The sequence below is a fragment of the Elephantulus edwardii genome, unplaced genomic scaffold (genome assembly GCF_000299155.1).
Source record: "Elephantulus edwardii isolate Elephantulus edwardi_28Jun2011 unplaced genomic scaffold, EleEdw1.0 scaffold00511, whole genome shotgun sequence".
In the NCBI taxonomy this organism is placed as follows: Eukaryota; Metazoa; Chordata; class Mammalia; order Macroscelidea; family Macroscelididae; genus Elephantulus; species Elephantulus edwardii.
In genome coordinates this window covers 206,369-231,984 of record NW_006400261.1, presented here as the reverse complement: position 1 = coordinate 231,984, position 25,616 = coordinate 206,369, and the positions used below count along the sequence as shown (strand labels likewise).

Genomic DNA, 25,616 nt, shown 5'->3' with positions numbered 1-25,616 from the left:
GGGAGGGACATCATGCTTGGGAGGGTGGAGGGACAGCGCAGGAGGGGAAAGACCCTCTATGAGATGGATTGATTCAGTGCCTGGAGTAATCGGTATGGGTGTGTCAGAGGCAGTGCGGTTGGCGCAGGATAGAGCAGGGTTTAGGGCTGTTGTGCATAGTGTCGCTATGAGTCGGAAATGACTCGATGGCACATAACAACAACATACCTGATGGTGATTCTGGAAAGGGTCATGTTCTTCTCCAGTAGGAAATTAGAGGCGCTCGGGTGGCCTGAGTCAAGGTGCTGGGCTGCTAACTGAAAGGCAGGTGGTACACACCCATTAGGAGCTCTGGCGGCCTGGTGTTAAGGAGCTGCACTGCCAGCCCAGACAAGTGGTTCAAATCCACCAGCAGTTCCCCAGGAGAAAGAAGAGCAAGTCTCCTCCATGCAGTTTACAGCCCCTGAAAACCTGCTGGAGGGTCAGCTCTGAGCTGGTGCTACTCCACAGCAATGAGAAAGGGTGCACGGCACTTCAGGATAAAGGGGTGGCAGCCTGCTCCCCTAAGGCTTTACGGCCTTGAAAACCCTATGCAAGTACTTGTACTCTGTCTTATAGGATCGGTACAGCTCATAAGATGCTCAACAGAAACAATGTTGTTTTGTTAGGAGCTGTCACTCAACTATAACTCATAGCAACCCTAGGAACAACAGATCTGAACCTTGCCCTATCCAGCACCATCTTCATCATCTTGGATATACTGTGGCCATTTGTTAGCCATTGTGCTCATTCATTTTGTTGAGGGTCTTCTGCTCTTTTGCTGACCTTCCACATTTCCAAGAATGACGTCTTTTTTCCAAGGACTGGTCTCTCCTAACGACATTTCCAAAGTATTTTTTTTAATAAGAAAATCAAGTTATTGGACTAACTTTGGAGAAAGACCTAGAGCCTTTCCAATTGAAAGTGAGCCTTTGTTTTCAAGATTTGGGGCAGTGTGCAGTTGCTGGACCCACTCCTGAGGCCCAACCCTTCAAAGCAGCTCTGAGCATTACCAGAATATCCTCAGACACGTGTTCTGCTGCAGGGCCCGAGCCAGGCTCTTTCCTCCTTCTGTGGAGATGCCGTTGAATGCGAGACTAGAAAGGAAACACTTGAGGTAGATTATTACAGACACTCTCCACTCAGCTGAAGCCTCAAGCTGGGAGGACTCAGCCTGCCCGGACTGACATGTGACAGGAAACAGAAGTGTTTGGTCACATCAGTGGCTCCTAGGCCTTGTAGCTGCGGAAGCCATGCTCACAGCAGAGGACAGAACACAGGAGCCCTGGCCACGTGCTGGGGACAGGGCTGAGTTCCTCACATTTTTACATAAGGAGAGGCTGGAGCCAAGAAAACTCCTTCTCTTCCTATAAAGAAGGGCCCGTCCTGGATTCCTTTTTGGTGACAGGAGGGATGTAGTCAAAAAGAACACTAAGGACAGCATGCCCAGGACATTATGACAGTGAAGACCAGGCAGGGACTTGCCAGCAAGTGTCCCTTCCAGTTTTATCTGGACTCGGGAATTCTTTCTCATTACTCAAAGGAAGCGACAAAGTAGGAAGTAGAGACTGGACATGTTCTATATCTTAACACGCTGCCGCACAATTTTAAATTGACAACCACGCTTAGAAACACTTTTTCCCGCCCAACTGTTTATGACTGCCATACGAATGATGTTCCTTTTTTTATTAATTAAAATGTGCGGGGCGGCTATAGCCATCATTTGTGGCAATGTGTTAATGAGGGTGTTGGATTACATTGGTGTGTACCTAAGTAATATTAACTGAGCTAAACATTCAAGAGTAAAGTACTTTATACCATATGCATCTTATTCAATAATAGTTAATTAAAAAAACACACACACACATAAATTCCCCACACCTAGCTTCCAAGAAAACCAAGCATCAATCCTTTTTTTCCCCTTGGTTCCCCTATGGGCAAAGGAAGAGAACTACACAGTGGCCATGTTGGTCATGCTCCGTCTAGAAAGTTCCCTGGAGACAGCACATCTTGGAAGTTACCTCAGGTTGGTCAAGCTGGGGTGGTTCCTCAGAGCCTCTGCGAAGGCCTTTGCTCCTTCATCTCCGATTTTATTGCCCCACATCCTGAAGGCAGGGCAAGACAGTGAAAGTTAAGTTCCCTCCCAAAATAATATGCAACTCTTAGCCCTCATTTTCTGCCAGGGGCAAGGCTGGAAGGTTTCCTCAGCAGGGAGATGCTCTGCTTGGTCCCTGCAATGGTGGCCCAAAGACGAATTCCTTCCCCTGCGTGGGGGCTGCAGAATGGTTTCAAATGCCAAGGGAAATGGAAGAAGAGAGTAGTAGAAGCCTAGTGAACAGAAGTTGATGGGCAAGTTACATCATCAGAGACCAGCCCTGAGCTTTTGGGAAATTTTGAGTCAGAGACGCCAAGCTTGGGACTAGCTCCAGAAAGAAACTACTTAGGCTTCACCTGGTGAGAACGAAGAGGGGATCAGCCTGGAAACAGGCCCTGTGTGGATGCTGGATCCCCAGCATCAGTTACCTTCACTCAATGGAATCACAGCCCTTTTTAAGGATGCAGTCCACAGTGCCCATGAAGCAATGATGTCGCTGTTATGTGCTGCTGAATTGACTCCGACTCAGAGACCCTGTGAACAACCCTTCTGGACCCTGTCCTATCCTGTGCCATCCTCATCATCTCTGACACACGTGAGCCCACTGCTGTAGTCATGGTGTCAATCCATTTCATTGAGGGTCTTCCTGTCTTTCGCTGACCTTTTTCAACATGACGTCCTTTCCCAAAGAACAGCCTCTTCTAGCAACATGTCCAAGTATGTGAGATGAAGCTTCACCACCAGTGCCTCTAAGGAGCACTCCGCTTGCACTTTCTCCAGGACAGAGGTGTTTGTTCTTTCGCGGGTCTTTGGGACATTCAGTTCTCTCCCTCCATCATCACAACTCAAAGGCATGGAAGCAAAGAGAAGTTAGTGCACTTAGAAACCTTAGCAACGTGTCTCCTTTATGCAAGGAGGATGATATCAACCGAGGCTGCAATCTTGAGTGGGAAGGAGGTGAAATGACAGCTGTACTCTCACTCAAGCTGATAATCTGAGAGGATCTGACTAAGCCCATGTGGTGTACTGGACTGCAGCTAGACTACAGGGCTCACATCCTGTGTGACATTAGCAAATTAGATACCTACCTTTTTGTTTGTTTTTCAAAATTTTTAAATTGTTGCTTCCATTGTGTTTCATTCATGTACACTGTGTTCTACACAATTCTTCATTCACATTGTGCTTCATGCAACCATTCATACATGCTGTGTTTCATGTAACTGGTCACTATTAATTTATGTTTATTACCATCCTGTCTCTTCAAGTCCCTATGGAATCTTTCCTATTCCTTCACCACCCTCATCCACCCACTAAACTCTGCTGCCCTAGTGACTCCCACCCTCCCCCTTTTTCCACCCTCTCTTCTTCCCGCCCCCCCCCTTTTGGATATTCATACACATCTAAATAGCTATCCTTCCATTTCTACAATAATGGCTCATGCGGTATTTGTCCTTATATGACCAAATTAGTTCACTCAGCATAATGCTGTCTAGACTCTCCCATGCTATAGATATATAGTATTTTATGAAATAGCTGTTCTTTAGATAACTTCTTGAGTCTTAATTTTCCCATCTGTAAAATGAGACTAAGAGTATTCCCTGGTAGAGTGATTTAAGAGGATTAAATAAATTAGTACATGCAAAGAAAGCAAGCTTCCCTGGCCTGCTTGCAGCAGAACTATAGCTGCCTTAGCAACATACTCTCACCAAGTGATATGGGTCAAATTATGTCCCCCTCAAAATGCCTTCCAGCACTATAGCCAACAATGTGCTTCCATTACTCACAGGGTTTTCGAAGGCTGGCTGTTTCAGAAGTGGATGACCAATCCCACATCTTAGTTTAAGTCTTATCCTATCTTAGTCAATTTTATCCTTTCTCTCTATCTATTCAATCTGTATGCTGAGCAAATAATTTTAGAAGCAGGATTATATAAGAAGACCATGCCTTCAGAATTGGAGGAAGATTCTTCAACAACCTGCATTAGGCAGATGAAGCAACTTCATTGCTGAAAGTGAAGAATGCCTGAAGCACTTAATAAAGAAGATCAAAGTCTACAGCCTTCAACATGGATTGCATTTCAACACCAAGAAAACAAAATCCTCACCACCATCAACAACAACAAAAGTCTTAGACCAATATGCAACATAATCAAATTATAGAGAAAATATTGGCGATGTCAAAGATTTCATTTTACTTGAATTTCAGAATCAATACCCATGGTAATAACAGCAGTCAAGAAATGAAAAGACATGCTGCATTGGGAAAATCTGCCATCCAGGACCTCTTGTAAGTGCTAAAGAGCAAAGGTGTCAGTTTAAAGACCAAGGTGTGCCTGCTGCAAGTCATAGTCTTTTCAGCTGCTTCCTATGCACCTGAAAGTTGGGCAATAAATAAGAAGACCACAGAAGAACGGATGCCTTTGAATTGTAGTGTTGGAGGAGAGTATTGACTATCTCATGGACTGAGTAAAAACAAACAAATCTCTTTTGTTTTGGAGGAGGGGCACTTAGGGTGTTCCTTAGTGATGACACTTCATCTCACATATTTTGGGGGCCAGTCACTGGAAAAGCACATTATGCTGAGAAAGGTGGAGGGTCAGGGGAGAAAAAGACTCTCAACAAGACTGCAACAAGTTACAATGGGCATATCAGACAGAGTGTTGAAGGTAAGCAAGGTTCAATCTATTTTCACAGGGCCACTAAGCGTTGTAGTCAAGTTGATGGCACCCAACAACAACACAATATGTGAAGGAACCTTAACATAAACTAGATGAAATCCCACAGATGAATAGAATCTACTTTGCAACGTTAATCATGCAACATTAGCATAGGTCTGAATTTAAGGAACAGGATAGTCACAGAGGAAAGCAAGCACAAATGAGGCTAGACAGATGCCACATGGAGGGTGCCAAGAACCCGAGGAGTGTGGCTAGGACAGAAGCTGAAAGGGACAGGTCTCCCCTCAGAGTCCCCTGAAAGAGAACCTTCCCTTAAGCTGAGCCTAACAGCACCAGGAAATCAAGTCCCCAAGCACATTACCTGCCTACAAACAGCCTTGTATGACCTGCTGGAACCACCAGCAAATCAATGTAATAGTTTTCAATATTTCACTTAAAAGGTGTATGTACTATATATACCATAGAGTAGAGAACTCTGATTGCCTAGTGGTAAAAGGATGAGCTGCAATCCTGAAGGCACATGGTTCGAATCCATCAGCTGCTCTGTAGGGGAAGGATGGGCAATCTCCTCCCGAACAAGTAACTGCCTCTGAAAATCTGCTGGAGAATCGTCTTTGGGTCATTTCTAACTCAACGGCATACACCAGTAACAATTATATAATTGTATGGCATCGAAATTTTAATGACATAAATAAAAAAACAAACCCCCCCCCAAAAAACCAGGGTAGGATAAAATTCAGTATATACTTTGAACTCTAATATATTTTTTTAAATGAGGCAAAAGAAAGGCCAGAATAGAGAAGAGAGAAGAGGCTGAGTTACATTGTCTTCAAATGTTAACAATTATGACTGCAGATGAGATGGACTTCTGTTTTATTTTCATATTTTCTAGTTTCCAGATAACATTGCATTTTTATGATCATATTAAAAATACACATTATGAAAAGCTTTAAGAAGCTTCCATAGACATATTCTTAAAATATTGGTAAGACATATTCTTAAAATATTGGTATCTTATGAACACTCAGACATGGAACCCCTCTCCCTGCTCTGTCCACAGGACTAGGACCCCCTTCTGAGTGCTATTGGTGGTAACACTGACTGTCTCCTGAGTTAAACAGAAGCCTGCACAACTGCAGTTTCCAAAGATCCTGAGATTTCCCACAAGGTTTCCTCCATAAAAGCCGGGTCTCTGATCTGAAAGTTCTGCAGTTGTCCGCCCACTGCTTGTCCCACCATTCTGCTGATGGCTTAAAAACCACCACCACTGGCCCCATGTACACGGAGCCCACAGATGTGTGCACTGGCTTCTACTCACCCAACATCAAAGATTGATCTGCTGTTCTTCACCGCCAGGGCGAGACACTTGCCTCCTTCACTAGTTATTTTGTTTTTTCCTATCCTGCAAAGAGAGTCAGGTAGGTGGTGGTGATGGTGGTGGTGGTCTACTTCCAGTGTGAGGGGGCTCTAACAACAGGCCCCCACCTGCCCAGGGCAAGAGTCCCTTCTGACCCTGTGGATCTGTGGTCTCCCATGTGGAGCGCCCATGCAATGAAAGTCAACAGTCATGTCCTGGCTTTCCGACTACCAGAAGCTGAGGAAGCCTGTCAGGGCGGTACCTCCCCAGATGATCTACGATTTCTGAAGATATTCAGGGGCTCTAGCACGTCCTAGAGTTCTCTGAAGGACCTCGGAGGGCCCCTCCTTTCCACAGGTCCAAGGTGGACCAAGCCAACTCTCCATGCTGGAGGTTTCCACGGAAAGGAGAGGCTCAAGCCTATGCCTAACAGCAGACAGGGCAAGGATGACCTCTTCTTTGGCTTCTCAAGAAACAGGGAGAGTCGTACCCTTGTCTCCTTGTCATGAGTTTTGTGAACTCAAAGTGCCTTCCCCCTACCAAACTCAAGCCTTGCTCCCAAACCAAGCCTTGTCAGGGTCATGATTTTTCCATGTGGCCAGTTCACCCTTCCACTCCCCCAAGGTAAGCAGAAGGAGCCCTGGTGGCAGAGTATGTTAATCGCTGGACTGTCAACTAAAAGGTCAGCAGCTCAAATCCACTGGTTACTCCGTGAGAGGAACACAAGGCAGTTTCTCTGATGGCCTAGTGGTAAGGATTTGCACTGTCAGCTCACAGGCACATGGTTCAAATCCATCAGCTGCTTCATGGGAGAAAAATCAGTAATCTCCCTGCATGTGATTTACAGCTTCTAACAACCTACTGGAAGGTCTGCTATGGACCAATTACAACTCGATAGCACACAATAACAACAACAACAAGAAGTCCTTCTGCTAAGATCTACAATGTAGAAATCCAACGGAGGTCACCATGAGTTGGAAGCTCGATGGCAGTGGTTTTAGGGCAAGCAGAAGATTTTAGGGTGCAAGTTATTTATGTGACATTCATTCTTTGAATACTGGAGAGGTGGCTAAGGCAAGCCAAGGAGACTGGCAGCAAGTGAGGAAGCGGCCCACCCCACCCCACTTACTTTAGGTGTGTGATGCTTTGGCATTCATCCAGCATCCTGGCGACATACTTCGCACCCACATCAGTGATCTGGTTGTTGTATAAGCTACAAGAGAAATACAGGCATTAGACAATACAACTATAGATGTCATTTGTTGTTGTTGATATGTGCCAGCCAAGTTTCCTGTGACTCATAGCGACCCTATGAACAACAGCCCTAAATCCTGTGCTAATCTCACTGTCTCTGACACACCTACTCCGATTACCCCAGTCACTGAATCAATCCATCTCATCGAGGGTCTTCCTCTCCTGTGCTGTCCCTCCACCCTCCCAAGCATGACATTCCTGGCCAAGGACTGGTCCCTCCTTGCAACATGTCCAAAGTATGTCAGACAAAGCTTCAGAATCCTTGCCTCCAAGGAGCAGCCTGGTTTAACCCTCTCTAGGTTGAACCTGTTCATTTTCTTAGCAGTCCATGGTATATTAAATACTCTTCTCCAACACCATAATTCAAAGGCATCAATTATCCTTCTATCCTCCCTAGTCATTGGTCAGCTGACGCATAGCAAGTGATTGCAAAGCATCTTAGTCTCCAGAGTGACACCATTGCTCTTCAGTACTTTGGAGAGGTCCCTAACAGAAGGCTTTCCCATTTCAATACGTCTTTTCATTTTCTGGCTGCTAGTGCCATGAGTGTTGACTGTGGAGCCAAGCAAACTAAAGCTGTTAACAATCTCAGTCTCTTCACCATCCATCCTGATGCTGCCAGTTGGCCCAGTGGTGAGAATCTATTTTCTTGATACTGAGCCTCAATCCATATTGAAGGCTGCAATACTTGACCTTCTGCAGGAAGTGCTTCAGGTCCTCCTCAGTTTCAGCAAGCTGGGTTGTGTCATCTGCATAACGCAGATTGTTGATGAATTTTCCTCCAATCCTGATGCCCTATTTCTCCTCATAGAGCCCAGCCCCCCGGATAATCTGTTCTGCATAGAGATTGAAAAGGTATGGAGATAGGACACAACCCTGGCATACACCCTTCCCAATTTTGAACCTTGAAGTGTTTCCTTGCTCTGTTCTGATGACTGCCTACTGATCCAAGTATAGGTTTCGCATTAACACAATCAAGTGTTCTGGGATTCCCATTCTTCTCAGAGTCAGCCACAGTTTGTTGTGATCCACACAGTCAAATGCCTTCACATAGTCAATGAAACACAGATAGACATTCCTCAAATTTTTCTAAGATGTGATCAGGTACTTTTGAAGAGTTTCAAAGTCTGGGTTGGAAAGAGAAAGAATAGGCACATGAAAACAAGGGTTTGGAGCTCTGAGGCCTCACACACTAGTTCCCCCACCTTCCCCAGCATTCTGATCCTGGACAAGCTACTTAACTTCTCCGTGCCTCAGTTTTGCCATCCAGATTTCAGATGGAATAATCAAATCATGTTGTTAGGAGGGGCCAGTCCTTTGGAAAATTACTTGGAAAGGTGGAGGGTCAGAGAAGGAGGGGAGACCGCTGTGAGATGCACTGACACGGTGACTGTATCCGTAGGCTCAGCCATAGCAGAGGTGAGGAGGGTGGTGTTGGACAGGGCGGGGTACAGATCCACTGTTCACCAGGCTGCTAAGAGTCATAGCAACTTGACTCAACCACACTTAACGACAACAATCAAATCACAGGGCTCTCAAAGAGTTTTATCTGAGGAATTCTTTTTATGATTATATGTGATGGCCCAAACAGAAGTAAGTGTTCATGAAATGGCAGGTGATGGGTGGTGGTGGTGGTTATGTGCCATTGAGTTGCATGTGACTCATAGCAACCCTATGTACAACAGCTCGGAACCCTGCAGTCTGTCTCACTGTCTCTGACACGCCTACCCCCATTGTCCCAGTTACTGTATCAGTCTACCTCCTCTGGGGTCTTCCTTTCCTGTGCTATCCTATCCCACCACCCTTCCAAGCATGATGTCCTTCTCCAAAGACTGGTCCTTCCTGGCCACATGCCCAAAATATATGAGATGGAGCTTCAAAATCCTTGCCTCCAAGAAGCCTGGCTGGTTTCACTCTCTCTAGAATAAATCTGCTTTTTCTCTTGGCAGTCCATGGTATGTTCAATACTCTTCTCCAGCACCACAACTGAAAAGCATCAATTCTTCTGTCATGCTTATTCACTGACCAGCTTTCTGATGCATAGCAAGTAATTGCAAAGATTGAATCAGGTAGACCTTAGTCTCCAGATTGTCATCATTGCTCTTCAGCACTTTTTAAAGGTCCCTGACAGTAGCCTCTCCTAGAACAATTCATCCTCTGGATTCCTGACTGCTGGTGCCAAGAATGTTGACTGGGGAGCTGAGCTAGCCAAAATTATTAACAACCTCAATCTTTTCTCCATCCATCATGGTGCTGTCAGTTGGCCCAGAGGTGAGAATCTTTGTCTTCTTGATGTTGACTTTAATCCATATTAAAGACTGCGGTCCTTGACCTCCTCAGAAAACACTTCAGGTCCTCCTCAGTTTCTGCAAACAAAGTTATGTCATCTGAATATCACAGGATGTTGATGAATCTTCCTCCAATCCTGATGCCACAATCCTCATAAAGTCCAGCCTCTTGAATGATCTGTTTTGCATACAGATTGAAAAGGTATGAAGACAGGATGCCTCCCTGATGCACTCCTTTCTTGATTTTGAACCATTCAGTATTTCCTTGCTATGTTCTGATGACTACCTCCTGGTCCAACTATTGGTTTCGCATGAGTGAGCACCATCAAGTGTTCTGGGATTCACATTCTTCTCAGAGTCAGCCACAATTTGTTGTAATCCACAGTCAAATGCCTTTACATAGTCAATGAACACAGATAGAAATTCCTTTGGTACTCTGCTCTCAGCCAAGATCTAGCTGAAGTTGGCAATAATGTCTCTGGTGCCATGGCCTCCTCTAAACACAACCTGTATTTCTGGCAGTTCTCTGTCAAGGTACTGTTCAGTCGTTTTGGGATAATCTTCAGCAGGATGTTGCTTATGTGTGAGATCAATGATATTGTTTGATAATTTCCACATTCTGTTGGGTCACCCCTTTTTGGAATGGGAAAAAAATATGGATTTCTTCCAGTCAGTTAGTATCAGGGAGTTGGATGGAGGCTGGGAAGTTTCTCTCTGAATGCTGGACCCTTTCTCAGAGTCTACATTTTAGTTGTCTTACCACTTGATGCAATTGATTCAACCGTAAGGTAAGATAGAGTTCAAAGTATGAACTAAATGCCTCTTGCTAAGGTTTTCAAGCATTTTTTATGGTCATCAGGACAGCAGAGCCAAATGGATCCTGGGGTCATTTCCTTCCTATTAAATATCCTCATTTCAAACACTGAGCCCAAAGAAGCCCCAGCTTTCTGTTTGAAGAATACCTAACATGCTTCAGAAAGTATGAAATGAGTAATTCATATTATTGAAAACGATCAAAGAATATAGCCTTCAGTATGGATTATACCTCAGCATCAGGAAAACAAAAGTCCTCCTAACTGGACCAAGAGACAAAATTATTAGAACAGAGAAGAGACTGGAGTTGTCAATGGTTTAATTTCACTTGGACCTACAATCAAAATCCATGGGGAAAGGAGTCAAGATATGAAGATACTTCAAGAAATGAGGTATTGCATTGGGAAACTGTGCTATACAAGATCTCCTTAAAGTGCAAAAGAGCAAAGATTCCATTTCAAGACTAAAGTACACGTGTCTCACATCATGGTATCTTCAATTGCTTCAAATGCGTGTAAAAAATGGACAATGAATAAGGAAAAACTTGTGACTTAATGTTTCTTAAAACTTACTGAGGGTCAGCTATGGCTCTGTTCTGACTCAATGGCACACAACAACAGCAACATAAAGAGGTGATAACTTTGAATTGTGATGTTTACAAAGAACACCCAACGACTACCAAGTGGCTGGTTTTCTCATACTCCAAAACCCACAAGGCTCTGAGAATCTAAGTTTTCCTAACTCTTCCGGAAAGTGGTGTGGTACTGTTTATGGTATTTATTTATTGCACTGTGACAATGCACACATTATGATGAAGAAACTTTTTTTTGATGGACTATTGTCTAAGGCCCCACAGTGGCCATACTGCATACTGTAGAGTATATTCACTGTGGTCTGATTCATGTCTATCCTCAGAGTTCTGGATGAGGGCCTAGAAACCCATATTAGGAAAACACAACACACTGTTCTAATGTGCATAAAATAGATCCCCTATACATTTTCATCTTTCTCTCCTTTTTTACTTTTCAATATGAAAATATTAAAACTTACAAAAAATAAAATGTGTTGAGGGCTCTTGTGTCAAGAGGCTGATCTGGAATCTCAAAGGCAAGTGGTTTGAATCCACTAGCTGCAGAGGGCAAAGGATGGGCAGTCTCCTGTGCAATTTACTGCCTCTGAAAACCCGCTGGAGGGTCAGCTATGAGTCAGTTCAACTCAACAGCACACAATATCAACTACATACATTTCTCTGGGGAGCTCTAATGTCCTGCTTAGTGGTAAACAGTTGTGTTGCCAACCGACAGATTTGAAGTTCTTATCCACCAGCTGCTCCTTGGAACAAAGATGGGCAATCTCCTCCCATGTGATCTACAGTGTCTGAAAGTTCACTGGAGGGTCAGCTGAGTCAGTTCCAACTTGACAGTACATAACAACAGCAACAACATATACCCCCTCGTTTCTTCCCCCAATGCCCTGGTAAAACCAGTTGGGGAAAAACTGCTGTTGTTGTTTGCTGCTGTCATATCAGACCCTGACTTGTGGCAACAGAACAAAACACTGCCTAACCCTGTGCCATGCCCATGAATAGTTAGAGCAGGGACGACCATGACCCAGAGGTTTTCTACTGGAGACTTTCAGGAGTAGATCACCAGTCTCTCTGCCTCGAAGCTCTTCTTACACTTTTGATGGTGAATGCCATCATAGCAACACACAAGCCTCTAATGACAGACGGCTGACTGGCAGAGCACCAGCCAGAACAGAACCCAATTCTCCCACACGGAAGATGAGGATTCCACCACGGAACCACCACTGTCCACTGAGAAGAAGTCACACAGGGAGAAAAGTTCTGGGTAAAGGATGAGCATTCTCCTCCCGTGCGATTGACAGCCTCTGAAAACCTGCTGGAGGGCCAGCTTTGAACCAGTCCTGACTTGATGGCAATGAGCTGAGTGCCCCAAGTTGACTGTGGCAGCAAGGGTTTTTACTACATTTTCAGTTTTTCAGGTGAGGAGGCAAAGACACAGCCATGTTTTGCAACTTGTTCAAATAGTGATGAGGCTGAGAGCTGAGCCCAAGACTCCTCAATCCCAGCACCGGGCTCTTCCCTGTGATGTGGGCCAGCAGTTTCACCCACCCACCCAAAGAGCCGCCCACTGCTGTTCTGTACTGCCTCTGTATTCCTGAGAAATACATACCCCAGATACGTTAGGATTTTGTATTTGGTCAGCTCTTCATATAGCACCTTCACTCCACTGTCAGTGATCTGGTTCACGCTGAGTCTGAAACACAACAGAAGAGCAGCAGCTTGCAGTAGCTGCTGGTTATGAAAGAGCTCTTATTCTGCAAAGATTCAGAAGCACACAGGCTTGAAGGGTTTTCAGGCAGCTGCACCTACTGTGAGAGGCGCTCTAATGGTAGTGAGATTGCCCCAAATGAGGCTGACCGCTATAGGGCCAGCAGGTCACCTAGCACCCGTTCCTCCATCAGGGCAAGAAGGGACACACCGGAAAGTCAGCAACCGTGCTGAATCCTGCATTTGTGAGCACCACATGGGTCAATCAGACCCTTTACATGGTTCTCACTGCAGGGGATGGGCACTGGGTCCCATGTTTGCACATGAGTGATGGTGCCAGTGACTGCTGAGCAAAAACCTGACATCCCTACAGGGTCTCTTGCCTGTATTTTTTATGGGAGTTGATTGCAAGGCCTTTCTTCCTGGGAGCCACTAAGCGGGTTTAAATCACTGACCTTAAGACTAGCAGCTGACTGCAAGCCCTTTGTGCCACCCAGTGTCTCCACAAGACCTGACCCACCCCAACCACTACAGGTCTCCCAGAGAAGGCTGATGGCTGGAGGTGCATGGCAGGCAGTGGGAGGGCACAGCATCCAGCAAGAGAGGCCTGGACCCCTGAGAGCCACAGAGCACGTCTGCTAGCTCAGAGCCGCCCACCTTCGAAATCTGTAGAAGGGAGAGATAAGCATAAGGGCAGTGGCCTCCTGAAGCAGGGCTTTGGGGTTCTAGTTCCAGCTGGAATGAAGTGTTAGGAGCTGTGAGAAAGGCGTCTGGTTGCTAAAAAGAAAAAAAAAAGGCTGCGTTTCAAACTGACCAGCTGTTCCCAGGGAGAAAGATGAGGCCTTTGGTGTCCACAAAGATTTAAGAGTTTGGGAACTCTGTGGGACAATGGGAATCAACTTGATAACAGGGTTTGTTTTATTGTTTTAACCTTCAGCCCAAACTGATCTTGCTACCCTTAGGAGGCCCAAGATGGAAGGTGGATGGGTTGGGCCACCACAGTGACCTGGAATCTCTGTTTTACAACAAAGCAGAAGGAGGCCCCCCTAAAGGAAACCTCCCGAGGCCTCAGCAAGAGGGAGGGTGGCTCCTAGAGGGCAGAGAACAGACTTGCAATTTCCACCAAGGGCAGCCTTCCGTTCTCAACATTCCCCCATCCCCACACAAGCAACACACTGCCTGGCCAACACAAGGGGCACAGCTCCTGGGGAAACTCAAATCAGGTGAGGGTGAATTTAAGCCCTGGTAGTGCCACCAACATTTCTTTTACACAGGAAGCATCAATAGACGCAAGTACTGCTCTTTCTCACATCTAAATCACCAGGGAGGCGAAAGACCCAGTGTTGGCATTTTCCTCAGAACCCCTGGCCACGCAGCTTTGATGGCTGCAGAGTGTACCCAGTGCCAATTAGTACAAGCTATGGGTTTTTTCTGCATGGTTTCATCCATGCAAACCTTTTAATGGGCAGCTTGACGGTGCACAGAAAGGCAGGCATCTCTATGCACTCCGGTTCCACTCAACTCCCACCGTGGGACCTTGAGAGAGTTACTAACTCCTATGTGCATCTGCAGACAAAATAACATGCCTTAGGATCGTTAAGAATTAAATGAGGTAATATGTGTAAGGCACTTCCTCTATTCTTAAGAAATGTTGGTAGTTGTTATAACCATCTACTTTAGCCAGATGGAGACAAGTTAAGCAACTTGCCCAAGGGTGCTCAGCTGGTGCTTATCTAGCTCTGTTGAACTTCAGAGAGGCTTTCTGCCACCCTGAAAGAGAAAAGGTGTGGCTATTCCCAGACCTGGGGCCATGCACCCCAGGACAATGGGTGGCGGATGAGCTGAAGTCCTCAAGGCCCATTCTGGAGCCCCAGTCTGGCCTGCCCACCGTCCACCTGTCTGCAGCTGGGTGGGGGCCTCACCTGACCACAGTTAGGCGGCTAAAGCAGGGCTGCAGCTCCCGCACACCATAGTCGTTGAGATTGTTGTTGTCCAGGTCGAGGGCCAGACGCTTGGGGAAGTGGTGCAGGACGAAGGCCAGGGCACTGCAGTCCGCCGAGCAGGCGTTACAGTAGGTCAGCTTGAGGTAGTCGGCACAGATGCCCCTGGCTGCCAGCTGCCCCACCTTCTCACTCTGGGTCTCGTAGATGCAGCGCAGCATCCAGATGAAGGTGGGCATGGCCTGCACCTGGTTGTGCTCCCCAGTGTGAACTCGGGGCAAGCTCTTCAAGTAGGACTTGAGGCTGGCAAACAGGTGTGCGCATAGGGCCTTGCGCTTTCTCCTGAGCACGGCCCTGGGCACCAGGTGCCCCAACAGTTTGTGTTTGGCTTTGGACAACAGCCCACACAGGAAGAGGTTGGTGAAGTGAAAGTGGTCCTTGTTCTTGAAAGGGTCTTCCCGTGGCAAGCTAGTGCTCCTCAGACATTGTGCGGGAAGGAAGAAGGGGAAGCAGGAGGGCACTGCCGCCTTCCCTGGAGGTGTCCACTCCTGGAAGAACCTGAGCAGGTCCTTCATGCCCACCCTGTCGTCCACCACTAGGAAAAAGGCGGTAAAGAAGGCCTGGAGGGTGATGTGGAAGAACTCACTGGACGGCTGCTCCCCTCCAGGCTCTGGCACTGACCGGAGGAAGCCCAGCTGCAGGTCTGCCTCCTGCAGCTCCGAGGCCTGCACCTGATCCTGGCTGAAAACAAACAGGCTACGCTCCATGCCCCAGTGGGCCAGCCGGCCCAGCGCGCGCAGGGTGCCCAGGCCCGAGCGGAAGGCCTCGGCCTGGCTCCGCGTGTTGCGCTGCACCAGGCTCGTGGGCTGCGTCCTGTTGAGGTGGACCTCAGTGGCCAGGAGGAAGATGTCAGTCAGCGTCACCGTGCAATCGGGCAGCTGCGGAGCGTCGTCGAAGGCGGCGTGGAAGTGCTGGAAGCAGCGGAAGATGATCCAGCAGAACAGGGGCACAGCGCACAGGCTGAAGAGGTTGGGGTTGGCTTCCAGCTGCTCCAGCAGGCGCGTCTGCAGCGCGCGCTCCGGGAACAGGTGCCGGGCGTAGGCGCGCAGGTGGCTGGGCGAGAAGCCGCGGAGGACCACCTTCTTCCGCAAGAGCTGCCTCGGGATCTCGATGCCCGTGCGCGCCGTGAGCAGCTTGGTGGCGCCCTTGAGCAGCTTCCCGCTGAGCAAGCTGGCCAGCAGGACCAGTGGATGCGCGGGCTCCAGCGGGGAGCAGGTGTCCAGCGCGCTGCTCAAGTCGAAGTCCGAGTGCAGTTCGTCCAGGCCGTCGAAGGTGAAGAGCGCCTTGTGCGGGAAGCGCAGCAGGAAGGCGAACACCTCCTCTGGGTCCTGCTCCGGGTAGCAGTAGTGCTTGAAGAGCAGGTCCTGCAGACACAGCGCATCGCTCTCCTTGAAGCAGCTGAACATGCGGCAGCGGAAGTGGAAGAAGAACTTGACGCCCGCGCCCAGCTGGCCGGAGGCCCACAGGCCCTGCAGGCGCTGCAGCAGCATGGTCTTGCCCACGCCCGCACTACCCGACACGAACACTGTCTCGCCCTGCTCGTTGAGAAGGCCCGTGGAGTGGTCCAGGAGGCCGGCCAGGCTGCCCAGGAGGCCCAGGCTCTCGTTGCTGAAGTCAACGAGCTCCATGTCCGTGTCCATGTACACCTCCTCCAGCAGCAGCTCCTCTTTCTGCCCATAGCACAGGATAAACTTGGAGTCGCAGCCCAGGTGATGGCGCAGCTTCTGGGTGTATCTGCTCACTAGGGGCGCGGCAGGGGGGGATGGAGAGAGGTGGTCAGGGGAGGGGCCAGGGATGGGGGGTAGACACAGAGGAGGGAACTGCATCAAACAGGATCAGACAGAGAGAAGCGGCTAACCACACTGACAAAACCCACAGCCTGAACTCAGAGGCCCCATTGCAACAAACAGCTCCTCAGACGCAGGCCCTCCACTTAAGGTCCTACAGCTTCAATCTCTCGGTCTCGCTTCCCTTTAATCACCAGAAGGTGGCAGACTTCAACTGGGACCTGAGACCCCCAAAATACCAAAGCCATTGCCACAGAGTCAATCCCCCACTCAGCTCACGGGGCCCTGCCTCCCTTTTCCTCTGTCCCAGACTGCCTGTGACTTGCAGGCGCAAAAGGCAGCCCCCTCAAATGTGGTGGCCACCTGGGATGGCTGCTGGTTCTGCCCTCACCCTTCCTCCAGGCCTGCTCAAGCAGTATAGCCCAGCCCAAGGGCTGCAACAGTGGGTTTAAGCCCAGCAGCAGATAAGGCTGGTGTTCTGTTATGGGGAGGCTGGGGTCGCTGAGTCAGAGCTGACTTGATGGCACCAAACAGTGACACAGAAAATACCCTGGCCTTTCTTCTCCTTGAAGCATTAGCTGTTAGCACAAACGTGAAAGGGGATGCCAAAACCATGCCTGTTTATCATCACTCCGTGTTATAATGGAACTATTACCCTTCTGAAACACCACAACGGGGTAGATGAACATGGAAACCAGCCTTACTCTACCATAGGGAACCCTAGTTCTTATTCCTGGGGAGAGGCCCTCAGGAGGACTGAACCCTGAGTGAACCCTGAGTGAGCCCCGGAAGGCCCATCATGGTGGGCGCTCAGCCATGTTTACATGGATGCTGTGCTCTCAGCAGACCTGAGCCTTGGAAACAGATGCATACAAATAGGTGGGGGCTCCTCCCCAAACAAAAAAATTCCCTAAATTCCTCTAAAATGGCACTCTGGATTCTAACCATAATAGTTAAAACAACAGCAGTTTTTTTTGACAAAGTACACTTCTAGAAATGGACCTATAATCCATTCATATCAACTTAGTTCAATTTGAGGATGTGTTTAAACATTGTAAAGTGAATTACAGATATCTTATAGCTTCACTGAAGCATAATTTAGATGCATCAGTGTTGTTTGTATACTGTGGCGCAGTCCGGAGAGGGTTGTGTTGCTAACCCCAAGGTGGTGCCTCTCTGGCGGTTCTGTTCTGCGGCAGAAAGATCAACAATCTCCTCAGGTACAATCCCAGCCTCCAAAAACCCACTGAAGGGTCAGCTATGAGTCGACTCTGACTCGACAGCAATGAGTTTTAATGAGTCAGTATTTTCAGCAAATTTATCAAAAGTTGTGCAAACATCTTATCACCACAACCCAGCTGTGCAATGATGTCACCATCCTCCCTGCCCCATAAATTCCTTAGGGTCCTTTTTTAGTCAATCTCTGCTGTCATGCTAGGAAGCTCCTCACTTGCTTTCTGTCTCAAACTTTGCCTTTTCTGCACAAGGAGTCGGTGGGGGCACAGATTAAGTCATCTTTTACACCAGTCTTTTTATGCAGTGACTTTAAAGCTGGGCAAGAAACAAACAGAGATGCCTCTTCTAAGATATCCTCACTACAGCAATGTTTTGAATTTTTATAGGAGACAAAAAAGGAGGAGGCTGGAAGGTGAAGTAAGAGCAGGAAGATGCAAAAGTGTGGCCCCTGGTGCCTGACTGGCTCTGGGGGGTCACAGAAGCAGACCTGTCCCTGACTCTCCTGGTGGTTCGCCTAAGTGTAATCCTGACTACCTTGACATTATCTTTCACTTTGGTTTTCAAGGTCAAACTGTATTTTTTAAAAAATCAGAGTTTGGTAGACCTTTTACTACCAAAATTACCATCTAGCTCTAAGACTTCAGGGGGGCTTTTGGGTTTGACATTTAGAGGTGGTTCAGGAGAGTTTGGGGAGCTCATCTAGTCTAAGTAGCTCTGGTGGCATAGTCGAGAGGGAATTGTGCTGCTAACCCAGTGGCCTCTCTGGCAGTTTGAATCCACGAGCTGCTCTTCCTGCTCTTCGGGAGAAAGATGGGCAGGCTCCTCTTGGGGGAGCCACAGCCTCTGAAAATCCACAAAAGGGCAGCCATGAGTCAGTTCTGACTCAATGGCAATGAGTGAGTGCCCTTTAAAGAACTATGTGCATGGGATCCAACTGGCAAGACCAATTTCAAAGGTCAGCCAGTGAACCCAGGGGCCAGTGAGGCTACATTAAAAGGAGCAGAACAATTCCGAAATGGAAGGTGGGAGTGGTCGCACAGGTCAAAGAACGTGATCAACATCATTGACGAGAACATGTAGAAATTATTGAATTGATGTGTGCTTCACTGTGTGTATTTTCAACAAGAAAGTTAAAAAAATTTAAATATGCCATATTATGAAATAGTTGTTGTCAGAAACCAACTCACAGCTGGACCCTGAAGGGAGTTTTCAGATGTAGTAAGTCACACAGAAGGAGAATACCCATCCTTCTCCCTCAAAGCAGCTGGAGGACTCGAACCACATTCCTTTGGGTTGGCAGCACAACTCCTTTCCCACTAAGCCAACAGTATCTTAAATATTATGCACCTGAGGTGGGGGGGGGGATCAGAGTTTTGAATGTGGTAGCTGGCATGTTGCCTGTGAATGTTTCAAAGTAGAAAGTGCAAAATGGATTATCTGGATGGAATATATGCTCCCACAGGTCCCAAAATTGCTCTTGTCCTCTATCACCATTTGAAATTAGATATTTGTGTGATTACTTAGTCAGTGTGCTCCCCTGCTTCAGCCTCTGAGCTCCCTGAGGGCAAGAGAGCAGGACAGAAGCCTACTCACCACTGTATCCATGGCACCTGTGCAGAGCTTTGGCACATAGTAGGTGCACTATAAATGCTTGCTGACCTGGCCAGTAATTCACTAGGATCCCAAGATGCTTTAGATATAAGGAATGATAGACGCCCAAAGTGGAAAGATGATAGACACCCAAAGTGGAAAGAGTACTTTGCTTATTTAAAAAGAAAAAAAAAATCTGGCCTTGAATTTGTACAACCATTTAAAATCGCCACTGATACTCAAATAAGGAGTAAACAAGTGGTCAGATTTGGGGCTGTAACCACACTTCCATGGAATGAGACTGCTACAGGTGGCCAATTCAAGTACAGCCACCTGGACCGTGCTTGGGAGACACAGATCATCTGTTCCTTCCAAAATGAAGACAGCACCTCCCTGAGGTGGGATCCTAAGATGAGGCCCTAAGGTGAGGCCTTGAGGTGGGGTCCTAAGGTGAAGCCCTGAAATGAAGCCCAAAGGTGGAGCCCTGAGGTGAGATCCTGGGGTGGGATCCTGAGATGAGGCCCTATGGTGAGGCCCTGAGATGGAGCCTGGAGATGGAGACCTGAGGTGGAGCCCTGGGGTACCAGTTAGGGTCGACCATGCCATTGTCAGAGCTGGGCTGGCACTATAGCGATGTTAGCATTTCCAAACCCCTGGGCCAGGAGCTGACCATACCTGGGTCGGTGTTGACCACAACTCTGCTCTGAATGAGCTGGGAAGGGGAGAAGCCGATCTCCGACAGCCAAGGCCTGAGGTCCACGTATGCGTCCTCGAGTCGCTGCAGCACATAGAGGAGGAACTCGCACACCTCCTCACCCTTGCTCTGCACCAGGTCCAGGAGTTTGCGGACCTGTTGATGACACAAGCAGGACATGAGCTGGCACTAATATCAGCCTCCCACAGGAAGGGCCCAGGTGAGCATGAGGCACGGCCCTGGGATCTTGCTACAACCATTAGCTCAGACATTCTGCAACTGATGTGAGAGTGTCCGGGGTGGAGTTCCAGGATCTATGACACCGACCACCTTGGAAATAAACCCATGTGGCTCTAAGAAACCAGGAGGCTTCCATGAGCCTGCAAATAAAATGCAAGGTAAGACTCACAACTAGAGGCAGTGTGTCCACAACAGAATCCTCTCTTAACTGGTTTTCCCTCTTCATCTTACACTACTGCCGTCCAGGAGACTCTGGTACACACGCTCAGCTACTAACCAGAAAGCTGGTGATTTGCTTCTGAGAGATGAAAACTTTCAAGGAGCACAGTTCACCTCAGACACACGTGGAGTCAACCACAGAGGGATTAATTTTAAAGAGTGCTGTTGGGGGGTGCATAATGTGTGACGTTGCTAACCAAAGGGTTGGTGGTTCAAATTTACCAGGTGATTCTTGGGAGAAATATGAACAGTCTCCTCCATCAAGATTTATAGCCAGAAGCCAGAGGTTGGATGGCTGAGTCAGAACCATCTCCCAGTGGGCTGGTACTGGGAAGGTGGGGGTTGCTGTCAGAGACTAGTTTTACTGTCACCTAGTGATTAAAAACCTCCAGTGATACGGTGTGTAACGTACTGTACTGCTAACCAAAAGGTCAAGGGTTCAAATCCACCAGCTGTTCTGTGGGAGAAAGAGGGACCATACCTTCCTTTGGGATTAACTGCCTCTGAGACCCCGCTGGAGGGACAGCTATGAGTTAGTCCCTACCCAATGGTACACAGCCACAACCAGGGTATCGAGGTGGGATGCTGGATCACACTGCAAGAGGATAGCAAATCCTCCAAGACGCTTTATATTTAAAAGGGCATTGCTGTTAATTTAAAACATAGAAAACCAATCAAGAGACCAAAGCACAGAACTTTCCCCTCTGCCCTGACCCTCAGCTGGCCACCTCACAAAAGAGGCTTATTATTATGTGACAAGCCATTCCTCTACCATGGAAGACTTCTCTAGTCTTACAAATGCCTTTTTTCCAAAGAGGACACAAGCCAAGTGGAGGTAAGGGCTATAAAGACACCCCACAAGTGGAGCATAAACTATTCTTTATTGTGGGCCCAGGGCCATTCCAGAGGCAGCACTAGACTCGTTCTCCAAGTTTCCTCAGCAAGAAGCAGTTCTCCAAAGACACTAAGTAAACATCATTGCTTCTGTTTCCTGCTTGCTTCCTTTTTCTCTCCTAATTTAAAGTGAATTTGTATAAGGTTGCCATGTGAGCCAAAGCATCCCACCCTCTTCTACTACCATACTCTGGGTACCTTGTCAGGCTGGGTGGGGCAGGCACGCACGATCTCCACGTCTTCCTCCGAGAAGTAGTCATTCTTCAGCAGGTTGTCCAGCAGGCACTGCGTGTTGCGGATGTGGGTGACCAGAAGCTCCCGGTTGATTACGAGCAATTTAATGTGGGAGGGAGACTCGGGCTGGGCTATTCCCATCTCATTCCAGGCCAGCTTCTCCATGGTGAAAGCAGCAAGCTGCTACTCCCCCACATTCATCTCCAGCTGCATCTGTCTTCCTGGCCAAGGGAAACCAGGACCCAGGGCTCCTGACCCTCAGTGCAAAATCTGAGGAGAAAACTCACCATCAAAATCAAGGTCACTGGAAGAATTTTCCCATCTCCCCTCCCGCAGTATCCTAGGATGTTTCTACTAAGAGCAGGAGGGATCATGATTAAGAAATCATCTGAGGTCACCTACAACCAGGAAAGAATAAAATAGATAAATGGTACTTTCTAAGAATCAAATCCTCATACACATCAAAAATCTCTCAAGCAGGGTAAAAAGGAAAACCACAGACTGGAAAAAAAATTGATAATGATGTATCTGTAAAGGGACTCATATCTAAAATTTATAGATTACTTCAGCACCTCAACACGAAAAAGATAAGCAATCCAATCACAAAATGGGCACAGGATATGAACAGACACTTCACCAAAGAAGACATTCAGACGGTGAACAAACATATGAAGAAGTGTTCAAAATCCCTAGTTCTAAGAGAGATGCAAATCAAAACAACTATGAGATACCATCTCCCCCCAGTAACAACAGCAAAGTTCAACAGAGCAGCAAACAATAAATGCTGGTAAGATTGTAGAGAGATAGTAACTGTAATTCACTGCTGGTCGAAGTGTAAAATGGTACAGCCACTATGGAAGGCAGTTCAGCGCTTTCTCAAAAAGTTGGAAATAGAAATACCATTTAACCCAGCAATTCCACTACTGGGAATATATCCTAGAGACACCATAACTTCCATACAAACAGATACATTCACACTCATGTTTATTGCTGCATTATTTACAATAGCAAAGAGATGGAAGCAACCCAAGTGCCTATCCACAAATTAATAGAAAAAAAATGATGGTATATTCATACAATGGATACTATGCAGAAGCAGCACTGAAAAACAATGAAATCCTAAAACATTACATAACATGGGTGACCCTGCAGGATATTATGCTGAGTGAAAGATTTCAATCACAAAAGGACAAATACTGCATAGAACCACTATTATAAAGCAGTTCTGACATGAGGGTTTGGGAGAATATGACTAAGAGTGGATAATGAACATTGCATTGGAACAGATGAAGGAAAGAACTGTTTTAAAAGGAATAGATGATTAGGCATTCTATGTATGACAACAGCCCAGAATAAGAGGTTCACTGCAAAGAGGACACAGCGGAGGGAGGGAGGTAATTGTGCAGTAATGACTGACTATTAAAAAAAAAAAGGAGGGAGAGGGGGTAAAACCATGCAATAATGAATGAATGAAAATCTAACTCTTTTGTAACCTTTAATTAAAATCACAATTCAAAGAAATTATTTTAAAAAAGCATCTGAGGTCATCATGATAAACATAATCAGGGCTGCTGACTTGTGCATATAGAGATAGATGGTTAAAATGCAAAGGTTTTGTTTACTACAAGGAGCTCTGGTAGCATAGTCCGGAGGGAGTTGTGCTGCCCACCCAAAAGGCCACACCTCACTGAGAGTTCGAATCCACCAGCTGGTCCTTGGGAGAAAGACAGTCTCCTTTCACGAGATTTCTAACCACTGAAAACCTGTTATAGGATCAGCCAGGAGTTAGTTCTGACTCAACAGCAGTGAGGTGTTTTTTTAAATTTAATTTTAATGAATATTTACAGAGATTTTGGATTTCTATACATTCATTGTTGCATAGTAGTGAGTTTTTGAGTTGAGATATTTATTACAATTTTTTAAAAAAGAAAAGAAAAGAAAAATATTGAAGTTCTTTATATCTGAGATGTATTATAAGAAAAACACGATTTAAAAGTGGCTTGTAGGCCAGCCCTTCATGTTCTAAGGAGGGAGGTCCAGCCCTTTGGGGATTTAATTTTCTAATAAATCTATGTTTTACTATTTGACTTTCAAAAAAAAAAGCTTCTTTTAGGCTGCCTCTCTAGACAAAGCATCCACAAATAGTCAACTCTTTTCCCCCCCATTAAGCATGCCTAGATGTTAAAATAGAATAGAGGTAGAAAAACAGATTGCTTTGCACATAATTTTGATGGAGTTGGAGGTTTCTGTGTTTCCCACAAGAAGAGAGTGTCTGATTTAAAGCAGAAGAGCTCTGGGCGAGTCTTGTTGGGGAGAGAAGATCCAAGCTACAAGCTGCTGTTGTTAGGTGCCATCAAGTCAGCAGCAATTCAAAGAGTCCCCATCCTGAGCCCTTTTCACCACCCCAATACACCTGAGCCCACTGCTCTTGCCACTGTACTGATCCATCTCATGGAGGGTCTTTCTCTCTTTCATTGACCTTTCCAAAGTATAATGTCTTTTTCCAAGGATTGGCCTCTCTTAACAACATGCTCAAATTATGTGAGACAGAGTACCCTGGCTGCACCTTCTCCACGACAAGCTTGTTGGTTCTCTTGGCAGCCCATGGGATGGTCAGTTCTCTTTTCCAACACCACAACAGAGGCATCAATTATCCTACTATCATCCTTAGTCAGTGTCCAACTTTCTAATGCAACTGAGAAGACTATGGCTTGAATCAGACACACTTTTATTTTTCCATTATTATTTTATTTTTATTCTTTAAACTGGACCTTGGCGAAGTCTGTGAGAGCAGACACTCCCCCAATTAAACATGTCTTTTGATTTCCTGACTGCTGTTGCCATGGATGTTGATCGTGGATCCAAGTAAGATGAAATAATTAACTAGTTGAATTTTCTCTCCATCTATCATGATGTTGTCTCTTGGCCTAGTGGTGAGAATTTTTGTTTTCTTGATGTTAGAAGTCTTTGATATTGTAATTTTTGCTCTTCTGCAATAAGCACCTCAGGTCCTCCTCATTTTTGGCAAGCAAAGTTGTGTTATCTGCATACTACAGTTTGTTGATGAGCCTTCCTCCAATGTTGACTCTTCTTCATAAAGTCTAGCCTCTGGAATGATTTGCTCTGCATACAGAGTGAATAGATATGGAGAAAGGATATATCCCTGATGCACACCTTTCTTAATTTTAAACTATGCAGCATCTTCTTGCTCTATTCCAACAACAGCCTCTTATGTATAGGTTTCATGTGAGCACAAGTGTTCTAGGAACCCCAGTCTTCTCAATGTTAGCCATAAGTTGCTATGATCATCACAGTCAAATGTCTTTGAAGAGTCTATAAAAAACACAAAAAAAATTCTTCTGGTATTCTCTGCCTCAGCCAAGATCCATCCACAGCCTCTTCTAAATCCAGCTTGAATGTTGGCAGTTCTTTGTTGATGTATTGTGCCAGCCCTTTTTGGGATGATCTTCTGCAAGACTTTACTTGTGTGTGATATTAATGATATTTTCCGATATTTTTTTGCAACAAGTAGGCAGAGGAAAGTGACAGCAGGCATGAGTTGTCTTAGGGTGAGAGCCGGGGAAGGCACCAAGGACAAGGATGTCCTGGTCATTACTGCCTGGCCTGGGTTGTGCTGTGGTCCTTCCCTGGTTCCTTCATGGCCCCTGAAAAGTCTGTTCCAGACAACCACCCTGGGGAATGAAGGAGGAACAAGATCGGGAAGAGAGCAAAGTGGGGCAGCAGAGGGGAAGAGCTGCCTAGGAACCCGGTGTGTGAATGACCTGGGAATCCCCCCAAGTCTCATGCTTGTGCCAAACTTTCCACTTGGGCAGGAGCAGGGGACCAAGATATTTGGGGAGATACCCTGGCATTGATCTGAGATCTCTCAAATTGAACTGACTTGCTTTCCTATCACCACCACAGCAC

The 25,616-nt window shown here is 46.7% G+C and overlaps 1 protein-coding gene across 1 annotated transcript in view; it reads right to left on the bottom strand.

Moving 5' to 3' along the window:
- The window catches only part of NOD1 (nucleotide-binding oligomerization domain containing 1), a 35,855-nt gene extending 14,001 nt beyond the window's left edge, over positions 1 to 21,854 (bottom strand). Inside the window, exons 1-8 of the mRNA XM_006903117.1 lie at positions 21,654 to 21,854; positions 20,084 to 20,258; positions 14,718 to 16,536; positions 12,698 to 12,781; positions 7,277 to 7,360; positions 6,109 to 6,192; positions 2,040 to 2,123; positions 1,032 to 1,115 (exon numbers count right to left, since the gene is read on the bottom strand). Coding sequence (XP_006903179.1) covers positions 1,032 to 1,115; positions 2,040 to 2,123; positions 6,109 to 6,192; positions 7,277 to 7,360; positions 12,698 to 12,781; positions 14,718 to 16,536; positions 20,084 to 20,258; positions 21,654 to 21,854 — 2,615 coding nt within the window. The remainder of the gene's footprint in view (positions 1 to 1,031; positions 1,116 to 2,039; positions 2,124 to 6,108; positions 6,193 to 7,276; positions 7,361 to 12,697; positions 12,782 to 14,717; positions 16,537 to 20,083; positions 20,259 to 21,653) is intronic.
- Positions 21,855 to 25,616: the final 3,762 nt, after the last annotated feature.